A 23520-nucleotide genomic window follows, 5' to 3' on the forward strand; every position below is an offset into this window, starting at 1 on the left:
ATTAAAATAAGTAAGCGAAATTATGTATATATTATGTAGTTTACAATAGAATGAAATATACAAACGTACCTGTAGAAGATCACGCAAATGTATCTCTCGGATGAGCAGAGACTACGGAATAACACTTACTAAATAAATATTATGAATAATAATATAAAATTTATACAGAACAAACAGGAGGCGCTTTTGGCTGTCTCAAACAACTTAAATTAAACTTAATAATTTATCTCAACTTATCCTGTCTACAAGTACCAAAACATTACTCATTTAACGAAGAACTCTACATAAACACATTAACGTCAATAAGTAATTTAATTTATTATTAATTATTTAATATAAAAGGATATTTTCGTTCTTAAGTTTCTTAAATGGTGTCGCAAAATATGAACTTAACAAAGGCTTATATTCCAGGAAGTAATAAGGTGAAATACGATCCCTTTATGTATCATTACTACGAAAACAACAAGCGCGTATCAACAGTCAACACAGTGTCATTACGTAATGACAGCGATATGCCATACTCCAATATTAATTATTAGTCACTCAAAATTTTTTGTCCAGTACTCGCAATTTCGACACAGGCCAAAACAAATATTTTCAGACTAATTATTCCAGCAAAATTAAAGGCCTCATCGTATGAACTTCCAGACAGATATTCAGTCCGCATTATGCATGTTCATTTAGCTCACTGAATTCGACTTTATGAAGTTGAATTCATGTTTCGATCACAGATAATTGATAACACGTGGTTTCCAGGATTTGTGTCCGGTTAATGGCATCGGCTCGGTCCCTATTAAATGGGACTTAAACATAGCTGGCGAGGAGTGGGTGTATACTGTATATCTATACTATCTCACACACACACACACACACACACACACACACACACACACACACACACACACACACACACACACACACACACACACACACAACACACTTTTATTCCCAATAAGGGCGATTCATCGCGTGTTGAACTAAATACCCACACCTCCCGTAGTCGTATGTTAATCATTATAAGCCAATGTGAGATGCCTATCGCGTTGTTCTAACAAAGAGCTTGGTGAAGTGTGGGTACTTAGCTCAAACCCTGATTAGGAATATATATGTCACGATGAATAAAACTTTACATTCTAAGTTTATTGTCCGGAACCACGTACAGGACGAACTTGCGTAAAACGGCTCCCGTATTGTTGCGTTTGAACACAAAACTGCAATTCTTTAATCCTGGTTGTGTCACGATTCATTAAGTGCGTAGACGGTGTAACGTCTTTTGTTTTAACATTGGCGCCATAATAAATTTACAGAGTTTCCCAACCTCTGAGAAATATTGTCTTTGTACGTTTTGTTCGCTCTAATTTGCGGCACAGGCAATTGTTACACTTTCCTCCTACGATAAGGAATTCAGCTGTAAAGGTGTTCGCTTGACGTATCTCCCACAGAGAATGTTTCGTTTGTTATAAACTTTATGAGATAACATTAAAGAGATATATCGCTTTTGTTCGAGAAACATAACGCTTTGGGTAAGGTTTAATTTATAATGTATTTATTTGTTTTGGGGTTGTTAATTTTCTTTATCCCTTCTTGGAACCGCGTAAATCCGCACGATCGTAGCTAACTCGTTTTGAACTCGTATGTCATTAAATTTTCATGCTTAATTATATAAATTTACGTATGAAATACGCTTAATATTAATATTCGCGTAAATTAATACGCGTTGCACCGTAGTATACGAGTAAATTAAAGAAAAGCAATTCTCTTCGGAGGTTTATCGCCCCTGGTTTCCCTGATGTTCCTTCCTGCTCTTGTGTTAACATAATAGTTTCTATCTCAGTCAATCATGGTATTCTTATGGGAGAACCACGTAATAATATTATCGCTCATCCTCCCACGTCGCGGACTGATTGATGACCGAATCCTTCGCACACGTATATATAATAAATAATAGTAGTAATAAGAATAGACTGATTAATATAACCCGTAACATAGACTTATTTAAGTCCCTTTGCTGCTGAGTACACACTACAACACACACACGCAACACACACTCACACACAAGTAACACACACACACACAACACACCACATACACACACACACTCATACGCACGCACGCATACACACACATAAACACACAACCCCGCACATTCACACAATGTCCATCAACGGACCTTTTGTTGCGGGACAAAATACCGACACTGAATTAGGAACCATAGTGAAATTTTATCTACACTCACATTTAGCGACCTCTGTAGGCTTGTTTGTTTGCTTGTTTTTATACTTGTTTACTTGATTAGAGTGGTTTATAAAATATAACCAAATTATAATTGTTTAGGTCTAGACAAGTAAACAGGGCGTAACGCCTCCGCGCCGTGCCCAATATGAACAAGTTAAGTACTAATTTTAATGTGTGTTGCTTTACGTTACACACCATAAAACGTATATTGTTAAAGTTCGACGAAAATGTAAAGTTATCTAGGGGTAACTTAAACCTTAGATATAATGTAAGTAGCATAGAAAATTTTAGCAATGTTTTATTATGTAATTTTAATTTTATTGTACCTTAATTTTGATTTTAATTTTGGTTTTAATTTAGATTTTAATTTTTTTTTAAGTGTGTTCTTCATTAATGTAATTCGGACCATCATGTCTGAAATAAATGATTTTTGATTTAATTTGATTTATTATTTTAAAACATGAATGTAACATGTGGTTAAAATGGCTTAGGCAATAAAATACACTACGATTGTTATTCGATAACTCGTGTTATTTCACTAAGCGCATACTTATAGGATAGTCACTGTGGTCCTACCAAGAAGAGCATACATGGAACAGATTAAAGAGAAGGCGAACGTCGTGTCTTATAAGGAAGTGAAGGAATTGGCCTTTGATAGACAAGAATGGAGAACGCTACACTGATTAGAGCGCGGCTCTTAAATTAATAATGACGATGAGCTAAAACGTATTTATACCTCGCCCCGTGTATTAAATGAACATTTAAAAAAAATTCGCTGTTTTTTGAAGGAAACTTGGAAGTATTAAAGACACAAATAGAATGATGAACCCCATTATATGTGTATTGAATGGATGATTACTGGACACACTTATTATTTGCTTCTCAATCGGGGAGCGCCGGTTCGAACCCCAATACTGGACTTGCATCAATAAATAAATTAAAAAAAAAATATTACGAGTAACTTGGACCCAGGTTGTTAGTAACAATGATTTCTTACTCACTAATATTAGTATTACATAGATGCACAATACACACACATACACAATAAAATTGAAATAAAAAATACATATACATACAACATATACGTACAGCCTATATACGTCCCACTGCTGGGCACAGGCCTCCCCTCAATCAACCGGAGGAGGTATGGAGCATACTCCACCACGCTGCTCCAATGCGGGTTGGTGGAGGTGTTTTTACGGCTAATAGCCGGGACCAACGGCTTAACGTGCCCTCCGAAGCACGGAATCATCTTACTTTTTCGGACAATCAGGTGATTCAAGCCTGAAAAGTCCTTACCAAACAAAGGACAGTCTCACAAAGTGATTTCGACAATGTCCCCATCGGTAATCGAACCCGGACCTCCAGATCGTGAGCCCACGGAGGCTATTGACATTTATTTACTGCTCCTGTACAAGTGACTCATGGAGCAATGAGTCATGTACGGACAGTCCAGTCTACTTACAATCATGCTCAGGATACTGTTGGGGCTGGCGCGGATCCTACGAGTCAGTGATGTGCATCGTTTATGCATTGTGGTGTAGAAGCAGTCGACCCGCGCCTCAGTGAACATCCCTGACGCGCTTGATCAATAAGTTGTTAATTTATCTTAAGTGCAGTTTCCACTAACATAGTTGACTCGACCATTTATCGCGTTTGTCTAACATAAAGCTTGGTGAGGTGTGGGTACTTAGTTCATCTTGTGAGTCCATCGCACAATTGGAATAGGGTCCTGAGCTTATGTTATGTAAAATGTTTATATTTATGAAATTGGGTCTGATGTACAAATTAGTTTCATATTAAGTACACAAAATAGTACTCATTATGATAGTGTGTAAATTTATCCTGGCCAATCATTTTAGTAATACTACATGTTAGCCGATACTGTTTGTTTAATTATGAAAATAATATTTTTCTTCAGTGAACGGAACGGCAATGTATAATTTTGGCAGCTCAATTCCGATTCAATTAATTGAAACCTAAACTGTGGACTGATTGGATCGTTTAATTATGGTCTAGGAAAATAACTTGTTTGTTTGAATTGCAATTTTTGGCGGAGTTCTAAATGAAAGGAGGTTTATAATTAAACGCGTATGTATTTTACGTTGAATCATTTCAGCCCAAAACTGAAAAACGGATAAGAGACGTCAAAATGTTCATATTTTTGAAATAAATAAATAAATAAATATATGAATATCTTGACGTCTCGTTTCTGAATCCAATGGGGTTTAAGGTGAGATTGTTTTTTCGTATTTATAAAAAAAAAGGTTGATATGGACTATAATATTTCAACGATCAAATTGCTCCATTTTCGGTTCATTTTCAGTAGATGTCATCTCTATGATTAAAATATGTAATAATTATTTTATTATATTTAAAGTAGTGACAATGTAATAACTTCGTGTGGTATGGGTTGTGAGGTAAACTACCTTAGCAACCCTGGTATCAAGATCAGACAATCTAATGATATGTCCTCACCAGTATTCGAACCCGAGACTTCCGGATCATGAGCCCAACGCTTAACCACTGGACCACGGGGGTCGTTTGTAATAACGAACGATGTGTTCGTAATGTAATAACGACCTAGGTATATGGATGGCTTGCGTATTTGCCGCCATCGCCCCTGGCCAAGCTTAAACGCTCGTGTTTGGCAAAACTCCAATTTTCCAACTCATGTTCTTTTACCTACGTACATGTTTCATGTTTTTTTTATCGGATACGATGTACCTACTGCCTGTCATGTTTTTGACGACCTCTTCAGTTAACTAGTAAGGCTAAGCAATCACATCACCAATCAGTTCTATCGATAGGATTCTAACTCGAGTAAGCTTGAACTAAGTATTATTGGCTCAAGACGCTGGATGGAGTAAGCTTAACGCTTCCTACGGTTGAAAGAAGTATGTTATACAGACATTGAAAGTATTGTAAACTGTACTTACATAATATATACCTAGATTTTACTATACGTTATATTTACAGGACACGAAAGGGACACCGTCAATTGTACCTAGTAAGTTTCCTCAACATGTTTTGAACGTAAAAACAAATTATAACCAATGTCATTATTTTTATTTTATTCATATTTCTTAATCGATTTCAGAAATACGTACTTACTTAGTACGTACTTACTTAGCTGTATGTATCTACCTTAATAGATGCAGAGTTTTAACGTTTAGCTTTCAAGGGGATGAGAAGGGATGAAGTGTCAGAACTAATTGATGAAAAGTGTAAACTTCGCACGTGGATAACTGAGTGTCGGGACGTAACGCTACTAAGTCAAACGCAGTGATTACGTCATACAGTGATTACTAAGTCAAACGCAGTGATTACGTCATAGCCTTCGCTAAACAAGGATTTTCCATGATTTTTATTTTTTCTAGGACTCATCCGTGTTAAGGGAAATTCACGAAATAAAATTAAATCGAAAAAAAAAATGACAATACATAGATCGGAAGAATTTCGCATGGACAGGAGGAGGATCCCGTGGTATAATGGTTAACAGCTACGGGGTCAAGTCCCGTCTGACTCTCCACTCTACAATTTCAATTTGTACCTGCGAATTATGTTACATTAGCAAGAATATTCTTCTTCTTCTTTGCGTCGATCACGTAATATAATTATAATGACCCATTGGAATTGGGTTTCCTGCGCTGTGAAAGGATACATCAATCTATGTTCAACATAAAGAAGATCAAGATAACATAACGTATACGTTCTTTACTCAGTAAAATACCTAACCCGGTTAAACATAGGGACGACATTAATAAAAAACTACTTTAAGCGGTTTCATTTTCACACACTGCAAATACTTCCTTTCAAAAACATTATTTCTGTTTATGTACTTGTTTTTATAAAAAATTAAAAGCACTTGTAAGGGTAAGCACCTATCGAGCGAGTACGTAGCATTTGTCAATATTTTTTAAATTCGATTTCCAGTAAATGCCACGTCGTAATCAACCTAACTACAAACTCCATTACCCACCCCATTATGCACTTGCAGACTTGAAGTGTCTGCTCACGCGAAATGAGTCAAGTTAATTTTCTCTTGTGTTGTTGAACAGAGCGCTCCCGTCGGTCCCGACTCTCTACGCAGCTAAGCGCAGCAGTAGCAATTAGTCCTCGGCGTCAGATGGTAAATATTAACACTGGTAATTGTACCGAACGTCAGCTTCCCCGATGTTCGTTACAGTGCCCACTTGCAACCTGAATACAAATGAATCCATTAACCGAAAGTGCGGAGATAGCAGATCGACACCGATATCACGTACAAACATGCGCTAATGTGTTTTCGTAAGCAAATCGCTATAAAGTTTGCCGGAGCCGGGCTAAAGAAATTTGTTGGAGCCAAACTCAAACTAGCGCTACGTGACTCGGCTATCATTGCTAAATACACGATATACGCGCTCGTTTCGCAATCCAACTGAATAATATTAAAATAACACTGATATTGTTGAGGTTCTAGTATGTTAAGCAAATGATAGCTATTTATCTGAGCAACAAACTTTCCACATATCCCATTCATGAGCACTCGTAGTTTCCCTAGACACCTTTAAACATACCCAGCCAGCGCACACTTCGCGCAAAATACCATTGCCGTTGTCATTGTATGTGCATGGCCATTGTATACAAAAATAATTAAACTCCATGCTTATCGAAACTCTTTACATTTTATTTCGCAACCAATAACTTTTCCTAGAATAGTTTTCATTATCAAAATTAAATTATTCGTGTTTCGGTGTTACTAACTTTACTCTCAAAATTAAAATAAGTAATTGTTAACGTTTCTAGAAAATTGGTTTTGCTGTGGCTGGGAAGTATCTATCCGAATCTTGTTGGAATCAAATTGTATCCCTAATTCACGTTAATTGCTTTTCGAATTTACCACGATCCCGGTTAGCGATGATTAAACAACATTGGTGAAACTCAATAATATAGATGCGGATTTTTAATCCGTCCTTTGCATTGCTTTACAACAGTAGGGGGGACTTGGGTATTATTTATTTTGAAAGCAGGATTTATTTGCGGAAATGGGTCTACCCCATATTACTCAAGGGAGATTTCGCTGAATAGGGTTGTAAAATATGCCTCTCGGATTCAGATAACTTATTGTATATAGAAGGGTTTTTTATTTGTATTGGAAGTTTCCTTTGCGCCATCAATTGTATAAATCGCACTGATTAACCGCGAGTACGTTCCGGTAAAAAAAGGTCAGCGGCGAAACAAGAAACAAGAAACATTTATTGAGAAGCTGAATTCCGAATTGCGAATTTCTTTATACCTGGTCTGTTGTGTTTAAATACCTAAAAAATCTTCTTCTATCGTGTGGGTTGTGAGGTGGATGACCAACCTCATCTGGGGCCAGTTTAATAAAACTTACAATTGTAAATTACAATAACAATTTGATGTACATTGCGAAGTGTGTAATCACGAATATTTTGCAGTTTCATATTAGCTACGTAATGAACACCAAATTGTCGTTGTAATTTACAATTGTAAGTTTTATGAAACAGGCCCCTGGTAACGTGACTCAAGTAACAACTACGTACTTACATCAGTAAGTAGTGACCGGGACGAACGGCTTAACGTGCCTTCATCTCGTGCGATCATCTTACTTCTGGATAATCAGGTGATCAGCCTGCAATGTCCTAACCAAACTAGGGATCACAAAGTGATTTTTGTGATTTGTCCCCACCGGGATTCGAACTCGGGACCTTCGGATCGTAAGCAGAACGCTCAACAAAGGGACCACGGAGGCCGTTTCTTAAAAAATGAAGGACAGATAATATATTTAGTGGTGCTTTTGGTATTTTAATATTTTGAAAAATACACGGGCTGTATATGTATCTCACTTTTTCTCTCGTGTGGGTTTCGAGATCAATGACCGACCTTATCAATCCTGGTGCCAAGTTTATTAGCTGCCAAAGGCCCCTGACCTGACGTGGTTCATGTAACAGTTACATACTTAACTAGATAAGAGTAAGCTGGGATATTTAATATCATATCGTCACTGGAAAGGCAAAATTACGTAAGCGCCAAAAGGCCATTTCGAGAAAAAGCCGTTTAAAGTTTCATTTTTTCGTTTTTTTATCATAACTTTTTACCCAATTATCCAATTTAGATGATGTCAAAGTAAGGTTACATTGTTTTTTAATCTTCTATGTCCAGCAATACATATTATAACTGTTGGATTGCTATTTTAGGATATAGTGGCGCTTACGTAAAAATGACTTCAGTTTACAGTAAAGCAAATTTACTTAACCGCCATCTGGTTAAAATATTATTTGGAAGCAAAATTACTTACAGCTCTTACGACAATGCATACGAGAACGACAATATTTCTTTAAATATAATAATACTGTAATGTTAGCGGAGTAAAAGTTACTGTAACGACTTTTACACATCTGCTCTCATTATGTAAAAATTGCCTACAAAGTGATCGATTGATTATGTCAGTTCACCAAAAATTCTTTAAAGTAAGTTTTTGTAATATCTTACATGGGTAAAAAGACGTAAGAGACAAATAATTATTCTTAATACCTCTTTAAACTACTTATTACTTCAATTGATTTATAAAAATGGCTATTAAAATACTGAAGTGCCAGAAATAAAGTTTCATAAAATATAAATAATAGCGTACAACCCGTTATCTGTTTGTAAAAGTTACTTTTTAACACTTTCAAAGACAGAACGTATACGGACGTTCCGATTCCAAGGTGCCATACTACCTATTATGAACCACCAATGACCCATGGTCTCTGTCCGTGAAAGGGTTAAATGGTTTTATTTAGCTAAACCCGTACGGTATATTTGTATCAAAATTAGATATTGCAATTTAAGTACCTTCCTGTTGTCAGATTGATCTGAAATTTGGTACGCACCTTTAATTCCGATGTCAATACAATATAATAAAATCAATAACATTATAAATCTAAGATGGCAGCCGGTACATAATGGGGGATTACATATTTTTCCACAACCCCCTCAATATGGGTATCAAAGATAGGACTAGTAGAATACTGTCATTATGTCAAAATTTCAAATCCAAGATGGACGATATTACAAAATGACTGAAAGAAGGATGTTGCCCTTAATTTTGTCATTGTCATCCACCGTCCATAATATGCAGGGCAGCACAGTGGATCGCTGGGTGGGGTCGCTCCGCGAAGCCTGTGAAATCCCCAGGAGGCTTCTGAGCTTCTGGAAGGAGATAGGTTGGCTTACGTAGTCAACAATTACACGCATAATGGGCCACCTTAGAGTCTAAATGCGCAAAACAGAGCACACTAACATAACATAACATATGCAGGGCAGCACAGTTTGGGCTCAAAATTGTTTGAATTAGGACAAGCATACGTGGCTCTAAGTCGAGTCAAGTCTCTGGAAGGGTCAAGTCTTTTTAATTCCTCAATAATTCCCCTTATTGTTTTTAAGAGTATTTACCACGAAGTTTAATACACTTTTCCATTCACTCGAACCAGGTATTATTTAACATTTATTCCACTCCAAAGTAGAAGTGTTCAAAATGGCTGACTTGAAAGCGTTGGCCGCTTCTTCACCGCACTGGAACCTTTGACCGCGAAGAGTTTCTTTTTTAATTTTAGGAAATGTAAAGAAATCATTGGAGCTTAGGTCAGGACTGTATGGAGGATGGTCAAGAATTTCTACGTTTTCCTGCTTCAAATAATCGTTTGACGAGCGGTGTGTGAGCTTGCGTTGTCATGGTGCAGCATCCTGCACTCCTGCGCATCATCATGCGTCGCTTTGGGTTAGATTTTCGAAGTTCGGCGATGACTTGTGGTAAACAAATTGTGGTATACCAATCTGCATTAACCGTCCTACGATCTTCAAGTGCAATTGTCGCAACATGACCGATTTTCTCCACGAAGGTAGCCACCATTTTCTTTGAAGTGCTTCGAGAGCGAACAACTTTAGTCGGCTTTGACTCGTTTTGGAAGACCCAAACTGTGGATTGTTGTTTGGAATCAGGATAATAGCATAAATCCAAGATTCGTCACCACTGATGATGTCGTACACGTGATTTGACTCTCCTCGGTTGAACCTCTGAAGAGTTTTCTTACACCATCTGACGCGGGCTACCTTATGATCGTCAGAAAATGCGGGATGCAACGGTAAACTAGTTTTCTCACACCAAGTGCCTCATTCAATATCGTTTAAATGGTTGTCCCTGAAATGCCTAATAACGCCTCTATTCTCGGTATGTCACATGACGATTTTTGAGGATTAGTTGTCTCACAGCAACGATATTATCTTCAGTGAAGGCGGATATCCACGCTCGAATTCTAAATACCAGCGTTCGATGGCTCGCAGACATGGCACTTCATCGTGGAATAGAGATTTTAACTGTTTGAAACACTGAAGTCGCAGTAGGCCTCTTCGAAAGTTATAGAATTTTTTTCTTTGTAAGATTCATTTTCGAACATGATCTGACAGATTCAAACCAACGCTGTGACTAAACAATTGCATTAATCCTAATGCTTTCAATTGTTTTGATATTCGAAATTCCAACAAATTTGAATTTAGAGTTCTCAATTCAAAATTGGCGCTAAATATGCAAATGACAGAACTTAAAAAGTATAACAAAGTCGCTTTTTCTGTCCCTATATCCCTATGTACGCTTAAATCTTTAAAATTGCGCAACGGATTTTGATGCAATTTTCTTTAGTAGATAGAGTGATTCAAGAGGAAAGTTTATAGGTATGTATAATAACATCCAATAAATAGTGTAGAAATACTGTTATTTTTGAGGATTTTAATGTGATGTCGTAAATAATTTCATTTTTCCTCAGCATTGCATCCGAGCGAAGCCGGGTCGCTAATAAATTATAAAATCAATTCTAAAATAGTTTTACTTTTAGATCTATTGTTAAAAAATAACTTCCTGGGAAACTTACTGCTAGCCCACAAACTTGCTTAATAACAGCATAAAAATGCGAAGGCAAATTTACGTACACGCCTTACTTATTCTAAATACTGTAAGTCAAAATTACTTATTCGCCATTCACTGCATAAACATGCTAAGACATTTTTTCTTATACGCCTTACTTATTTTAAAAGCTGTAAATAAAAATGACTTATACATAGTCTATTTTTTATTTTCAGTGGTCCAAAATTACTAATAAAATGATACTTTTCAAACTATAGAATGCCAAATTTACTTAAAGTTAATATGTAGTTATTATATAGGACCACAATATTACTTATACACCAGTCACGAAAAAAACACCAAAATCTTGTCGTTTAAGAAACTGGAATTGAAAAAAGTCAACTATTTTCAAATTTACGTAAGCGCCAAAAAAGTGCTCGTATCGCAATGCTACCCAGACAGATCGACGCAGAATGAAACGCTGATTCCGAATATATAAAAAACCCAAAATACCTATTTTGGCGCTTACGTAATTTTGCCTTTCCAGTGACGATATTATTTTTCTGAAGCTTAAAATGTTCTAACCAAACCAGGGACAGTCCTACAAAGTGTATTTTTAGCTAGAGAGAATTTCCCACCGGGATCGAACCCAGCACCTCCCACTAACATACATACATAAAAAGCCTATACGTGTCACTGCTGGGCACAGTCTCTGCCCTCAATCAACCTGATTGGTAGAGGTATTTTTACGGCTAATAGCCGGGACCTACGGCTACGGCTTAATTGATGGATTCAAACCTGCAATGTCCTTACCAAACAAACGACAGTCTCACAAAGTGATTTCGACAATGTTCCCATCGGGAATCGAACCCGGACTACAGATAGTCTAGTGGTTAGAACGTTGGGCTCACGATATGGAGGTCCGGCTGTTCCACTATAAAGGTCTTACTCCATAACGCTGCTTCAAGCGTCATCAACACGTTCGATTGCTTTATGTTATCTACAAATCTCAAATATGTTAGGGTTCTTGAGTGGGGACCGCGTGTCGGACGACGCTCAGTGGGTAGGCCCGCTACAAGGTGGACCGACGATCTGGTGAAGGTCGCGGGAAGCCGCTGGATGCGGGCAGCGCAGGACCGATCGTCGTGGAGATCCTTGGGGGAGGCCTATGCCCAGCAGTGGGCGTCATACGGCTGATGATGATGATGATAGTAATCACCTCATGTTTGTCATATACATTATACATGTTGTAAGTGACATCGTAACAAATACTGAGGGGGATTATTCAGGCCATGATTCTGAGTTAATGTTAAGTGGAATTTTCCGTCGCAAAAGTATGGAACTGAAAAACACTAAAATTTTCATAAATTTTCTGACATGCCTCAATGTTTTCGATACGATGTCACTGACACCCTGTATGAGGACAAATACATCAAGAGTGGCTGCGAGTTGTCTTTTGATGGTGTGTGATATTTTTATTATTACATTTGTGTATACATTTGTTTCAGAACCTTTAATTATTTATAGCAACCATATTTCAACAATTCCATTTGCAGACTGGGAATATGTAGTTGCCATGCGAAGAATCAGTACCTACTATTTATATTCGAACGATATATTTATACTTATGCATGCTGCTTGTTTCAATTAAATATCACAATACATGTGCTGTGAAATCACTGTATAATTCCATTTGATCGTTTGCTATTTTGTGATCGAATCGGGGCAAATATGAATAGTGATAATAGGAATTATGAAAACGTATTGGGGTATGCATAGCAACATGCTACATACGAGTATAAACGCATGCTCATGATACCGAGCAATTATTCTTGTTTGATATATACATACATATATAAACTCACGCCCGCAATACCTAATGGGGTGGGCAGAGCCACAAGTAATCAAAGACACGTTGATACGTTGTTGGTATGAAATCTTAAGATGGATTATAATGAACCTTATGGTGACAAGGGATCAGCCTATTGCCTGTAACAACTCTCCATTATGTTAGAAAGGGCACAATCTCCCTGACGGAGGTTTTGATTGTATTGATTTTCTGTGTGTTTTCTTGGAAAATAACAAGAACATTCTTTTTATTATTATGTATGTTGTTTCCATATCTCGGGCCTATGCAGTTGGACTTCGGAAGGGGGGCCGAAGCCAACACGTGGAGGCCTTAAGACAATTTAATTTAAAGGTGGTGTGACACCAACCGGCGATTATCCCTGTATGCACTATGGGAGTGCACCCAAAGATAATCCTCGGTGCGTGTAGGACTATTGCATATTATGGGAACAAAGAGAACTGGGCTATTGGGGTATTATTATATTATTATTCTGTTCCCCAATTTGTATGTTGCTCCAGATTCCGACATGCAAATCTTTTCACAGTATAATATTATGTTCCGACATGGATCTATTATATTTCATCAGTTAGACAGTGTTAGTTTATTGAGGTCAAGAGCAAACTCAATTATAAAGCTGAAAATAGAAATTAATGTGTAGTGTAATAATTAGAACTAAATAAATAAGTACTAATTTATACAAACTTTAGTATAGAGTTAAACTAAAACTGCGGGACCCAAGTATATACGGGACGACTAATCTCACAGGATTCCATTTTAGCAAACTAATTAGACCCTTATGAATATTTCATACAAGGCTAAAGAACTAACATTGTATGTACGAAATGTAATGCCTAAAAAGAATAATACGTAACGAGCGGCCACTACGGTGGATCAGTGAGAGTTAACATGCACCTTATTTTTTCATCGACACATTGTGTAGTAAAAGTCACACATAACGTAATCTCACGACTATAACCCAATAGGGGTAGGGTAGGTACATCCATCGCAACATGAACTAAGTACCCAAACTTCACCAAGCTTTCTGTTAGATCATCTTGGTGAGCCGTAACAGAGCCGGCTGTGTTAGTAAAATTAATAAGTCATTGGTGCAAGTACGTAAAAAAACCCCCTTTAACCCCTTTTTTTTTTGTGTGAAGAAGGGTGTTATGAAGGTGCGTATGATGTAGGCGCCGATATTTTGTTTATTCAAAAGATGCATGGAGCAATGTAAGTTATAACCCTCCAAAAGCGTACACATGAAAAATGAGCTCTGCATGTAGGTATATTTTAACATTAAACGAATTAAGACCTATAGTTTTTATTAGGCAAAATTAACACACAAAATATTTAAAACAACTTTAAAATAATAATAATCATTTATAAGTAAAAATGTCCCAGCTCATCACATCGAGGCAAAGTTTCCAGAATACTGGCCACGTTGCCTATCTGCACCGCCAAACTGACTCTTTGGGCAAAATAATTGCCAGCTCTAGAGTTGAACGTTGCCTCGATGAGGCGCGCTGAAATCGTCTTCAAAAACTGACGCACTTCTGAACCCCGATTAAGATCTGACTTGGACAAAACAGGAAAGGACTTACAAACACAAAAATAAAACTGAATAAGTCAGCTTAAATATTTTAAATTGAAATCACACGTGCGTAAGAGTTTTCGCCCCCGATATAGCCTGGTTTACAGCGCCAAAAATTAAAAAAGATATACTTTATGCAGTTTTATATGTACACAAGTATATAATTCTTTTGAAAACCAGTTCTGTCTCGATTAAACAAATAGCCTGTAGAACTTATTTCGGAACAAAGGTAGACAGCTTTTGTGTTAGTTTGCCCTTTTGTGGGCCTTAGTGCCTCAATGCAGTAATATTTTAGTATTGATTATAAAAGTTATTTAGGTACTTTGTTTTCAAAATGTTGATATTAACAGTAATATCAACATTTTGCAACATTCAAATATCTAGGATGTTCAGACATTCGTAGATATTTGAATTTTAAATACTTAATCGAATTAGTTGTTCGAATTTTAAGTTACTAATATTCTCTAATGCCAGCTTGTGTTTGTTTTAGGTTTCAAAATATTTGCCTTTGTATATTCTTTTATGTTACAAATTACCTGACTGTTCATCACTTCATTACTCTAAGCAATATGAGCATCGAAGTCCCAGTTGAGCCAGTCTGTTCCTGAGCACATAGCTATCAGATTGAGTGTTGTCAATATTGGATGCTTTAGATCATTTCTCCTGGGCCACTTATGTGACAATTAGGACATCCCACAGCTGATGCGCTTTCTGACGTCGAGACGTCACATCTGACGTCACTCATGTCTTATTCAGCCAATGGTAACTGACATTCGCTAAAATGTTTATGTACATATTATATAGGTAATTGTATTCACAACACAACTAGGGCATATTTATGTCTGTTTAATAAGTAAGCGCAATTCCAAACTAATTGAATTCGTTTATAACTACGATATTTCATTTTATTTTAGAACTGTTTACTGAAAGTCAAGTTTATGTTTTAGTTCTGTGCTATATTTCCTAAGTACTTACTTGGTATACTATTTTTAAATTCGCTGTGACGTTTTCTCTGCAATGTAGGCGTAAGGGGCCTATTATAATTATATAGCCTGGAATATTATATATATAAATATATATAACACGTCGTACTGTGTTGAAATCTTAAAAATAAATTACATGTTTACCGACAATTTTATGTGACAAGTAAAAAATACGTGACCGAATTTTGAATATAATATTTAATTGTTTGCAAAAATAAAATATTGTGTCTTTAGATTGAATCGTTTTTATTATATAGCAAAAAGCTTACTATTGTCGATCTTAACTGGATTTATTGCTCTTCGTTGATTAATAAAATACGTATATTTAATTGAAGAAATCATTTTCCAAGAATCTGAGACTTCAATGGGAGAACTTACGAGTATGTCTTGTCGTCGGCGTCTTAATATTAAGATACTGCTATGAAAGCTAATTTTAGACTGCTCGGTGAACTTTTATTGGCTTATTTTATACTTTCAGAAAAGATCTCGGGTAGAAAAGGTTTCAATGGATCCGTTATCTCATCAACGGACAATATAATATATATAATATAATATTAAAACACAGACAGAAACAATATGTAACTTCAAATATTTATTTCGTGGTCTTCTATAATGCTAACTATAATAATAAATAATATAATATCTACTATAGCTACCTACCGTCTACTTGCTAGTCTATCTTACTATTCATAAGCAAACAGTCGTACCAATTAAGCCTCTAATTGTACCCTATATAATTAAAAAATATTAAAGTTAAATTATTTAGAATCAATAGTTCCGTAAAGCTAAAGGATATTTAGAAATTTCGATCTAATAACATGATTTAAAACCATCTTAATTATTTTAACTCTACGTCGATTCTAATAGATAACAATAATGTGCATCAAAAACATATCTTACGACGTCACATTTCTTTCAACAAGTCATTTCGATTTACCAAATACTCTTTTAAGTCTTTAGCATTTGGTCGAACTTATAACATTCTAAAGATACGTATTTCATTTTTGCGATCATAATCAGCGATCTATTGAAAGATTACGACCGCCTTTGGTCATTCCTAACAAGATATTATCAGTAGATGCCGCGTTAGGGTTTTCTAGGATATTTTCTTTACTGTGCACGGAATGATAATCGTTCATCTCGGACCAAGCTGGATCAGACTTGGCTATTCGTTTTCTTTCTTTTATTTTAGTGTATAATAAAACAGATACCATAATAAAGAACACTACGAAACCTAAAGAGCAGCCGACGATTAAGCCCATTCGACGGTTTAATATTGTTGCAATATCAAAAACCTTGTTTGGTCTCGACTTTATGATCAAAGGTTTCCGAAACGTATTGAAGGAGACACACTCACTGGAAGGCGAGCGCATGAGGATAGCAGCGACAACATCCTCCGTATAGCGTGTCATATTATGTTTTGCATCGGTAGTGTTCAGTGATTCGTCTTCGTCTCCCATGTTTATGATCGGATCCTCGGATAACGTTATGATGCATACGACGTAATTCATATTCTGCTCTAGATCAGTTATATGAACCGACACCTCTGTCGATTCCAAATATTTAGATTTTACCTGCAATACAAGGGTTGTTTGTTTACTTTAGGATATTCATACGAATATTTTCTTTCGTCGGGCCAATTTGGAAATCGTAAATGTAAATGATTCCGTGACACGTGGAGCTACGGTTTAAGCACTAGAAGTGGGACGGGAATCTAATTATGTTTCAGGCTTAGTTTATTTCATTACAAAACACTCACGTCAGAATTAGCGTCTTCACTGTAGTAGAGAATCTGCAAAGCTTTAATTGCCGTGCGGTTTCGTATAAACCATGATACCGAGACGGAGTTATCTTTGTGTTTGTCGACCGACAGCTGAGATATAACCGGCACGTTACACTTCTCCTTCGGGTACTCGTCGTTGAGGCAGGTCACGGTCTCAGACTTTATTGTTTTAGGATGATCCTGAATCCATACCCACGTGTTGTTCTTCTGACAGCTGCATATCAAAACATTATCTGCAAAATATAATAAATAGTTTTGAATCCAACATTCTCCACGAAATGTTGCAACGTGACTCAATTACAATTTACTTCAATATATTCTCACCTTTTATAGATATATCCTGTATGTGATTTTCAACAGAATTCAATAGTTCTAATGGTATTCCTTGCAATTTATTATGCTCTAGATCGATTTGTACTATTTTGCTCAAGTACCTAAAAGCTGTAACTGATATATATTTAATGTTGTTGTACGCAAGATATAATACAGTAAGCTCTTTTAAGTTGATTAGGTCCTCATTGAGAATGTTCTGAATTCTGTTGTACGAGAGATCCAGAAGTTTGAGATTACTCAAATCTTCTGGGAAAGATTCGACGGACTCAATGTTATTGTTAGACAAACATAATGTTCTCAGCTTAATCAAGCCACGAAAGTTACTTGTTTTCAGTTGTGAAATTTTATTGTAACTGAGATCTAGATTTTCTAAAAATGCTAACTTTGAAAAGGGACTTATCGAAAGGCGTCTGATTTTGTTGAATTTTAAATAAAGATGCTGTAAGTTGGTGAATGGTTCGAATGTCACGTCGTCTATGTTGGTCATGTTAGTTGCACAGATGTGTAGCTCGTACAAATTCGCCATAAGTGTATTATTGTCTATTTTTTTAGAAGAGCTCCAAGACACTACAGGATTTTTACTAAGATCAATATTTATTAGGGTAATACCATTTTTTTTATACGATGACAAAAAGTTAAAATGAATAATCTCATTATAAGAAATATTAATGTTTTGTATATTAGGGAATACATCAAATATAAATAAAGGCAGTACTTCTAATCTATTATAGCTAATATCGAATAATATTAATTCGTTGTATTCTACTTTCTTTCTAGATGTAATAGAATTTATTTCGTTCTTTTTTAAAATAAGATATTTAAGTTTACTTAGTTTCTCAAAGCCGCTGAGTTCTATTCTTGGTAACAGATTGTCTGCGAGATCTAGCGACTCAATATGTGTCAAATTATGGAAAGTGTTGTACGGAACGTAGTCCAAGAAATTGTTACTTATGTTCAGCTCCGATATTGAATTGTGTATTTCGAATAGCTTTGAAGGAATCGTGCTAATAATATTCTGCGCCATGTTCAGCCTCAATAGATTTCTGTTGAAGGAAAATGTGCCCTCGAATATATTTTCTATATTGCAATGTTCCAGCACGAGTACTTCCAAGAGGGGAAGTTGAGAGAATGACTCCAGAGGCAAGAAATCGAGAACATTGTGAGACAAATACAAATATTTCAGTCCTGGAATATCTATTGAAAGCAGATCCTCGGAATTCAATGTATTATTTTTGAGAGAGAGCAATTTCAAATTATCTAGTCCATGAAATGTCCCATTTTCAATTAGACTTATTTCGCAGTTTTCAAGATATAAGGAACTGAGAGGTAAACCTTGTTGGAATATTTGTCTATGAAGTAATTTTATGGGATTAAAAGACAAGTTCAAACTTCTTAACTTTTTCAGAGTATCGAATGCCATGTCTGATATGCTCATAATTTTATTATGCGATACATCTAAATCTTCCAACGCGGTTAAACCATAGAACGTGTAATTAGTAATATTCCGTAAAGCATTATATTGCAAATCTAACGACCTAGTAAAGTCCAAACTCTGAAAAGCAAAGTCGTCTATAATTGAGAATTCGTTGTTATTTAGCTCGAGTCGCGAGAGATGAGTTAAGTTCCGGAAAGTAGCCTTTGTTAAAAACTTTATACGGTTATTTTTCAAACTTAAATGATGCAACTTTTGTTGAGATTGAAACATGAAGCTGTTTATTAAAGATAACGAGTTTGAGTCTAGCAGAAGTGTAAGTAAGTTTGAACTCAACTTTGGTAAAATGTCGTTGATGTCTAGGAGATTGTTATTTTGTAAACTAAGATACTTTAAATTTTTCATTTTCATAAAAGCACCCGGTTCGATAAAAGTTAGTCTATTGTGGTCCAAATATATTTCTTCTACGTTATGTGAATTAATAAAATGAAATTTAGAAATAAATTTTAGGTGGTTGTTATTCAGCCTAATTTCATTGACGTTCACTAGAGACGAAAACGTATTGTTATGTAAATCGTTAAACTTGTTATTGTCTAGTCTTAACTTTTTCAAATCCTTATTATTAATAAAAATATCATGTGGCACTTTATTTAGATAGTTAAATTCTAGGCGCAGCTTAGCTAAATTTTCTAAGTTACTAAAACTCTCACTATGAATATTGCTTATGCAGTTCGTATCTAAATATATTGCACTAATCTTACTAGAATTATGAAAAGAATCTATTGGCACATCCAAAATATTATTATGACTTAAAAATACTTCATTGAGTGAGGGCATGTTACAGAATAATCCATGTATGTGATGCAAGTGATTGTGGCTTAGATTTATAAATTCTAAATATTTATTGTTCTGAAAAAGAAACGGGTTCAAAACCTTTATCCTGTTATGGCTTAAGTCTAAAGACTTTAAATTGACTAATGAATAGAAAGCACGGTAATGTATGCTATTAATAAAATTGAAGTGAAAGGATAATATTGTCAGGGACGGACAAAATTTAAGGCAGTCTTCTGAAATAAATTCAAAATTGTTGGAGTTTAAATCAAGATATTCTAGGGATGTTAAGTCAGAATTATCAACAGTAGGAAAGAAGAACATCTCATTCCAGGCTAGTCTTAAGGACCTGAGATGTTTAAGTTTAGCAAGAGACGCTATAGGGAACGTGGTGAGGTTATTTTCGCTCAAATCAATTTCGGAGAGGGTTTGTTCTAAGCCTGAAAACGCGGAATCTGATATTTCCGTTATCATGTTCCCTTTTATATTCAATTTCATTAGTGGAAGACCGTAAAAGCTGTAGCTTGGTATGTCCTCTATGTAGTTGGAGGTGAGATCGATTGACATGAGTTTTAAGAGGCCGGAGAAGGCCTTCTGTGGCATTAACTTGATCTTGCTGGACACTATGCTCAGTGTCTCCAGACATTTTCTCAGGGGCATGAATGTGTCATCGGCAATCTCCTTTATATTGGTCCTCGCTATGTGCATGTGTTTGATACAAAGCCCTTGAGGTATCAGATGTGGCCCCAAAGTCTCCTGACTGTCGTCAAAGTCGTTGATCGACAAAGAGTGCACATTCGACACACTTTTAAGAGCATTTTTGACATCTTTCGTCACAGTGTCCTGGCAATCAAGAAACACACCTGTAAAAGCAATTTTCTTTTAAAAATATTCATTACCCTGTTGTATTTCATGTTTATAATAAAATAAAAAAGCCGTCTTACCATCTTCAAAAGTATAACACGAACATTTATTACTCCTTATTAAGTCGGGACACCCCAGGGTATTTTGAGCTCGCAAAAAGGAGGGTAGAACCAGCAATAATGAAATAATTTGCAAAATATCACGTCCATTTTTCCTTGTCTTGTAACATGAAATTTTTTGCATAGTTACATTATCGTTGGGTATTTTTTAATTCAACCTGAAAAAGAAAAAAATATTAAGCAACAGCTACGATTTTTACTTAAGTAATTAATTTTCACCGACGAATTTATGAGAACCACTTAATTAAAAATAATAAATGTAATTTAGTTTTAGCTGTCTGTCAGAGATCTTCATATTTTTTTTATTTGATATAAAATATGAATTATGTAATAGGTATCTACGCAAATGGACAACGTTAAAGAATATTACACACGGTGCTGTTCGCCAGTTCTGTTTCTTGAACTTTGCTTGACATGCTGCCGCGTGTCTAGATATAGATAGATAGATAAAATACTTTATTGAGCACAATGGACACAAAATACAGAAATAAGGACAACATATACAGAAAAGCACAACAGGCGGCCGATAGGCGGCGGCGGCAGGCGGCGGATATTTCAGAATTCTTAACATTACTCATCTCCGATAGACATTAGGAATCTATACCTATTAATAAGCATGTTCTGTGACCGACTGTACCTACTTGAAGGCATACTGCGACGGTGTACCTACATTAACCTGGTTCCGAAGTTTGAGCAACAGGGGCGATTACTATCCCTGTCCTTTTCGTACTCGTTTCAGTGAGAAAAAGACACATGTTCTGAATTACTATTCTAAATAAATAAATTATCAATTTATGTGTAATTTATGAAGTGTTATAAAAAAAAAGATTTACCCTACTTTTTATTTTTGTAAATTATTGAATCAAATTTATTTTATTCTAATATTTTAGTAATATCTTTGTTAAATATATTAATATTAATTTAAGTTCTATAAAAAGCAATTGTCATGTTTAGACATGCCCTTAGGGGCATGGATAACATTTAGATGTTATCACTATTACAATACCCACTTACAATACAATTTACACTATAATTTATACAGTACTAATAGTGCCTATAATAAATTATAGTAATTATAGTAAACATCACCCATATTTTATCCCAGTAAGTATCAGCAAAAATGGACTAGATTACTTTAAAACTCAAACGTCAGAAGTAGTTTATTATAACCTCATACATACACTTTACATTTCCACAAATTGGTTTATAAAAGGTAATAGATTGATAACTTCAAGTGAAGCGGGTGTATTACATAAACATACTACCGCAGTGGAGCGCGTGGATACTCCATCACGCTGCTCCACTGCGGGTTGGTGGTTGTGTTTTTACGGCTAATAGCCGGGACCATTTGTTTAACATGCCCTACAAAGCGCGGAATCATCTTACTTTTTCAGACAATCAGGTGATTCAAACCAGCGAAGTCCTTACCAACAAGGTAAGCAGACTATGGATTCTCATTTGCATTCGATCCTTACATGCTTCCTCCACATTCATCAATCGTTTCATGCATACACGTTAGTTTAGAGTAGATCGTACTAAACATTATTCAGAACATCGCCAATTTAGACAATTTACGTCCTTCTAGGTTTTCCTCTGCAAGCTCTACCTAGAAAATTTGCCTTATATAATGCTTCATCACATTACTATTATAGATTGATATTAGATTGGTATAATTATGAATAAACGTACCCAAATGATTTTCAAACTGACGTGACTATTAAATTTCAATATTCAATCAACAGCAACATTCAATACAATTAAGGAATTCGGGTCATTCTAATGCGCACAATTAATTCCATTTAGCTTAACTGTTAAACTATAAAGCAAACAGAAACTTCTCTTTGAGTTTCCTAACTAATGTATAGGCTCAGTGATTATGTTAGTTATTCGCAAACAACTCTGTTGACCCTCAAATCGATATCCTACAGCCAAGACACCAGCGACCTCCCGACAAAATGTTTAAAATATTAAACTGAAATCTATAGGTATGATTAAAAAAGAACATGTGGGAAGAGGTTACGTCACTCCATAACAAATGTATAACGTTAAAACAGTTACAGTATCACAAACCTACTCTGTTCACTTTTTCATGTCACTGGCCTTTATTTTTCTGCAAAAACATAATATGAACACTATAATATGGATTATTTTATAAAAAGTCGCTTTTCTTACCTGCTAATTATGCTTATTTTTTACTGCGACACAAAGGAGTAGCATGCGAGCACGGGGCACAACAAAGCCGCCGGCCGTCGAAGCCAGGCCGCCCATGCCAACTTTATTTGCCTCGCCAGCCGGCTCTACCGTCCCTTTAATTATAAAACGAATTAAAACACTTACCTAGCAAGCTTAGTTTTCGTAGGACGCCGCCACTCAATTATGTAGCTATCCTCCAGGCGATAAGGTTCATTTTCGCTCGGCGGACGGATGAGTGGAAGTGCGCCTGTCCCTGGCGTAAGTTTTAGCACGCATGTAGCAGGCGGAATTTCAATCACGGTTAAGTTTTTATCAGTGCTGTGTAGGGATGTGTTGAATGCGGCGCGCAACGCGGGACGCCTGAGGTCATTAGAAAGCTCTAGTGAAGACTGCCGCGGCGGCGGCGCGCGCTGTGTACAGTAGGTC

General features: G+C 36.0%; 1 protein-coding gene across 2 annotated transcripts; it reads right to left on the reverse strand.

The window, feature by feature from the left end:
- Positions 1 to 16153: 16153 nt before the first annotated feature.
- On the reverse strand, positions 16154 to 23464 carry LOC126369853 (protein artichoke-like). Of its 2 annotated transcripts, none has more exons than XM_050014424.1 (5): positions 23239 to 23464; positions 20863 to 21059; positions 17647 to 20781; positions 17299 to 17555; positions 16154 to 17113 (listed from the first exon to the last, which is right to left on the reverse strand). In XM_050014424.1, exons 2-5 carry the CDS (start codon positions 21023 to 21025, stop codon positions 16556 to 16558), a joined length of 4113 nt encoding a protein of 1370 aa, XP_049870381.1. In that variant the 5' UTR covers positions 21026 to 21059; positions 23239 to 23464; the 3' UTR covers positions 16154 to 16555. The 2 variants fall into 2 exon arrangements, with proteins under 2 accessions (XP_049870381.1, XP_049870382.1); XM_050014425.1 differs by lacking the exon at positions 23239 to 23464 and adding an exon at positions 23074 to 23158.
- Between the last annotated feature and the right edge of the window lie 56 nt (positions 23465 to 23520).

This window comes from Pectinophora gossypiella, chromosome 9 (genome assembly GCF_024362695.1).
Source record: "Pectinophora gossypiella chromosome 9, ilPecGoss1.1, whole genome shotgun sequence".
NCBI lineage: Eukaryota > Metazoa > Arthropoda > Insecta > Lepidoptera > Gelechiidae > Pectinophora > Pectinophora gossypiella.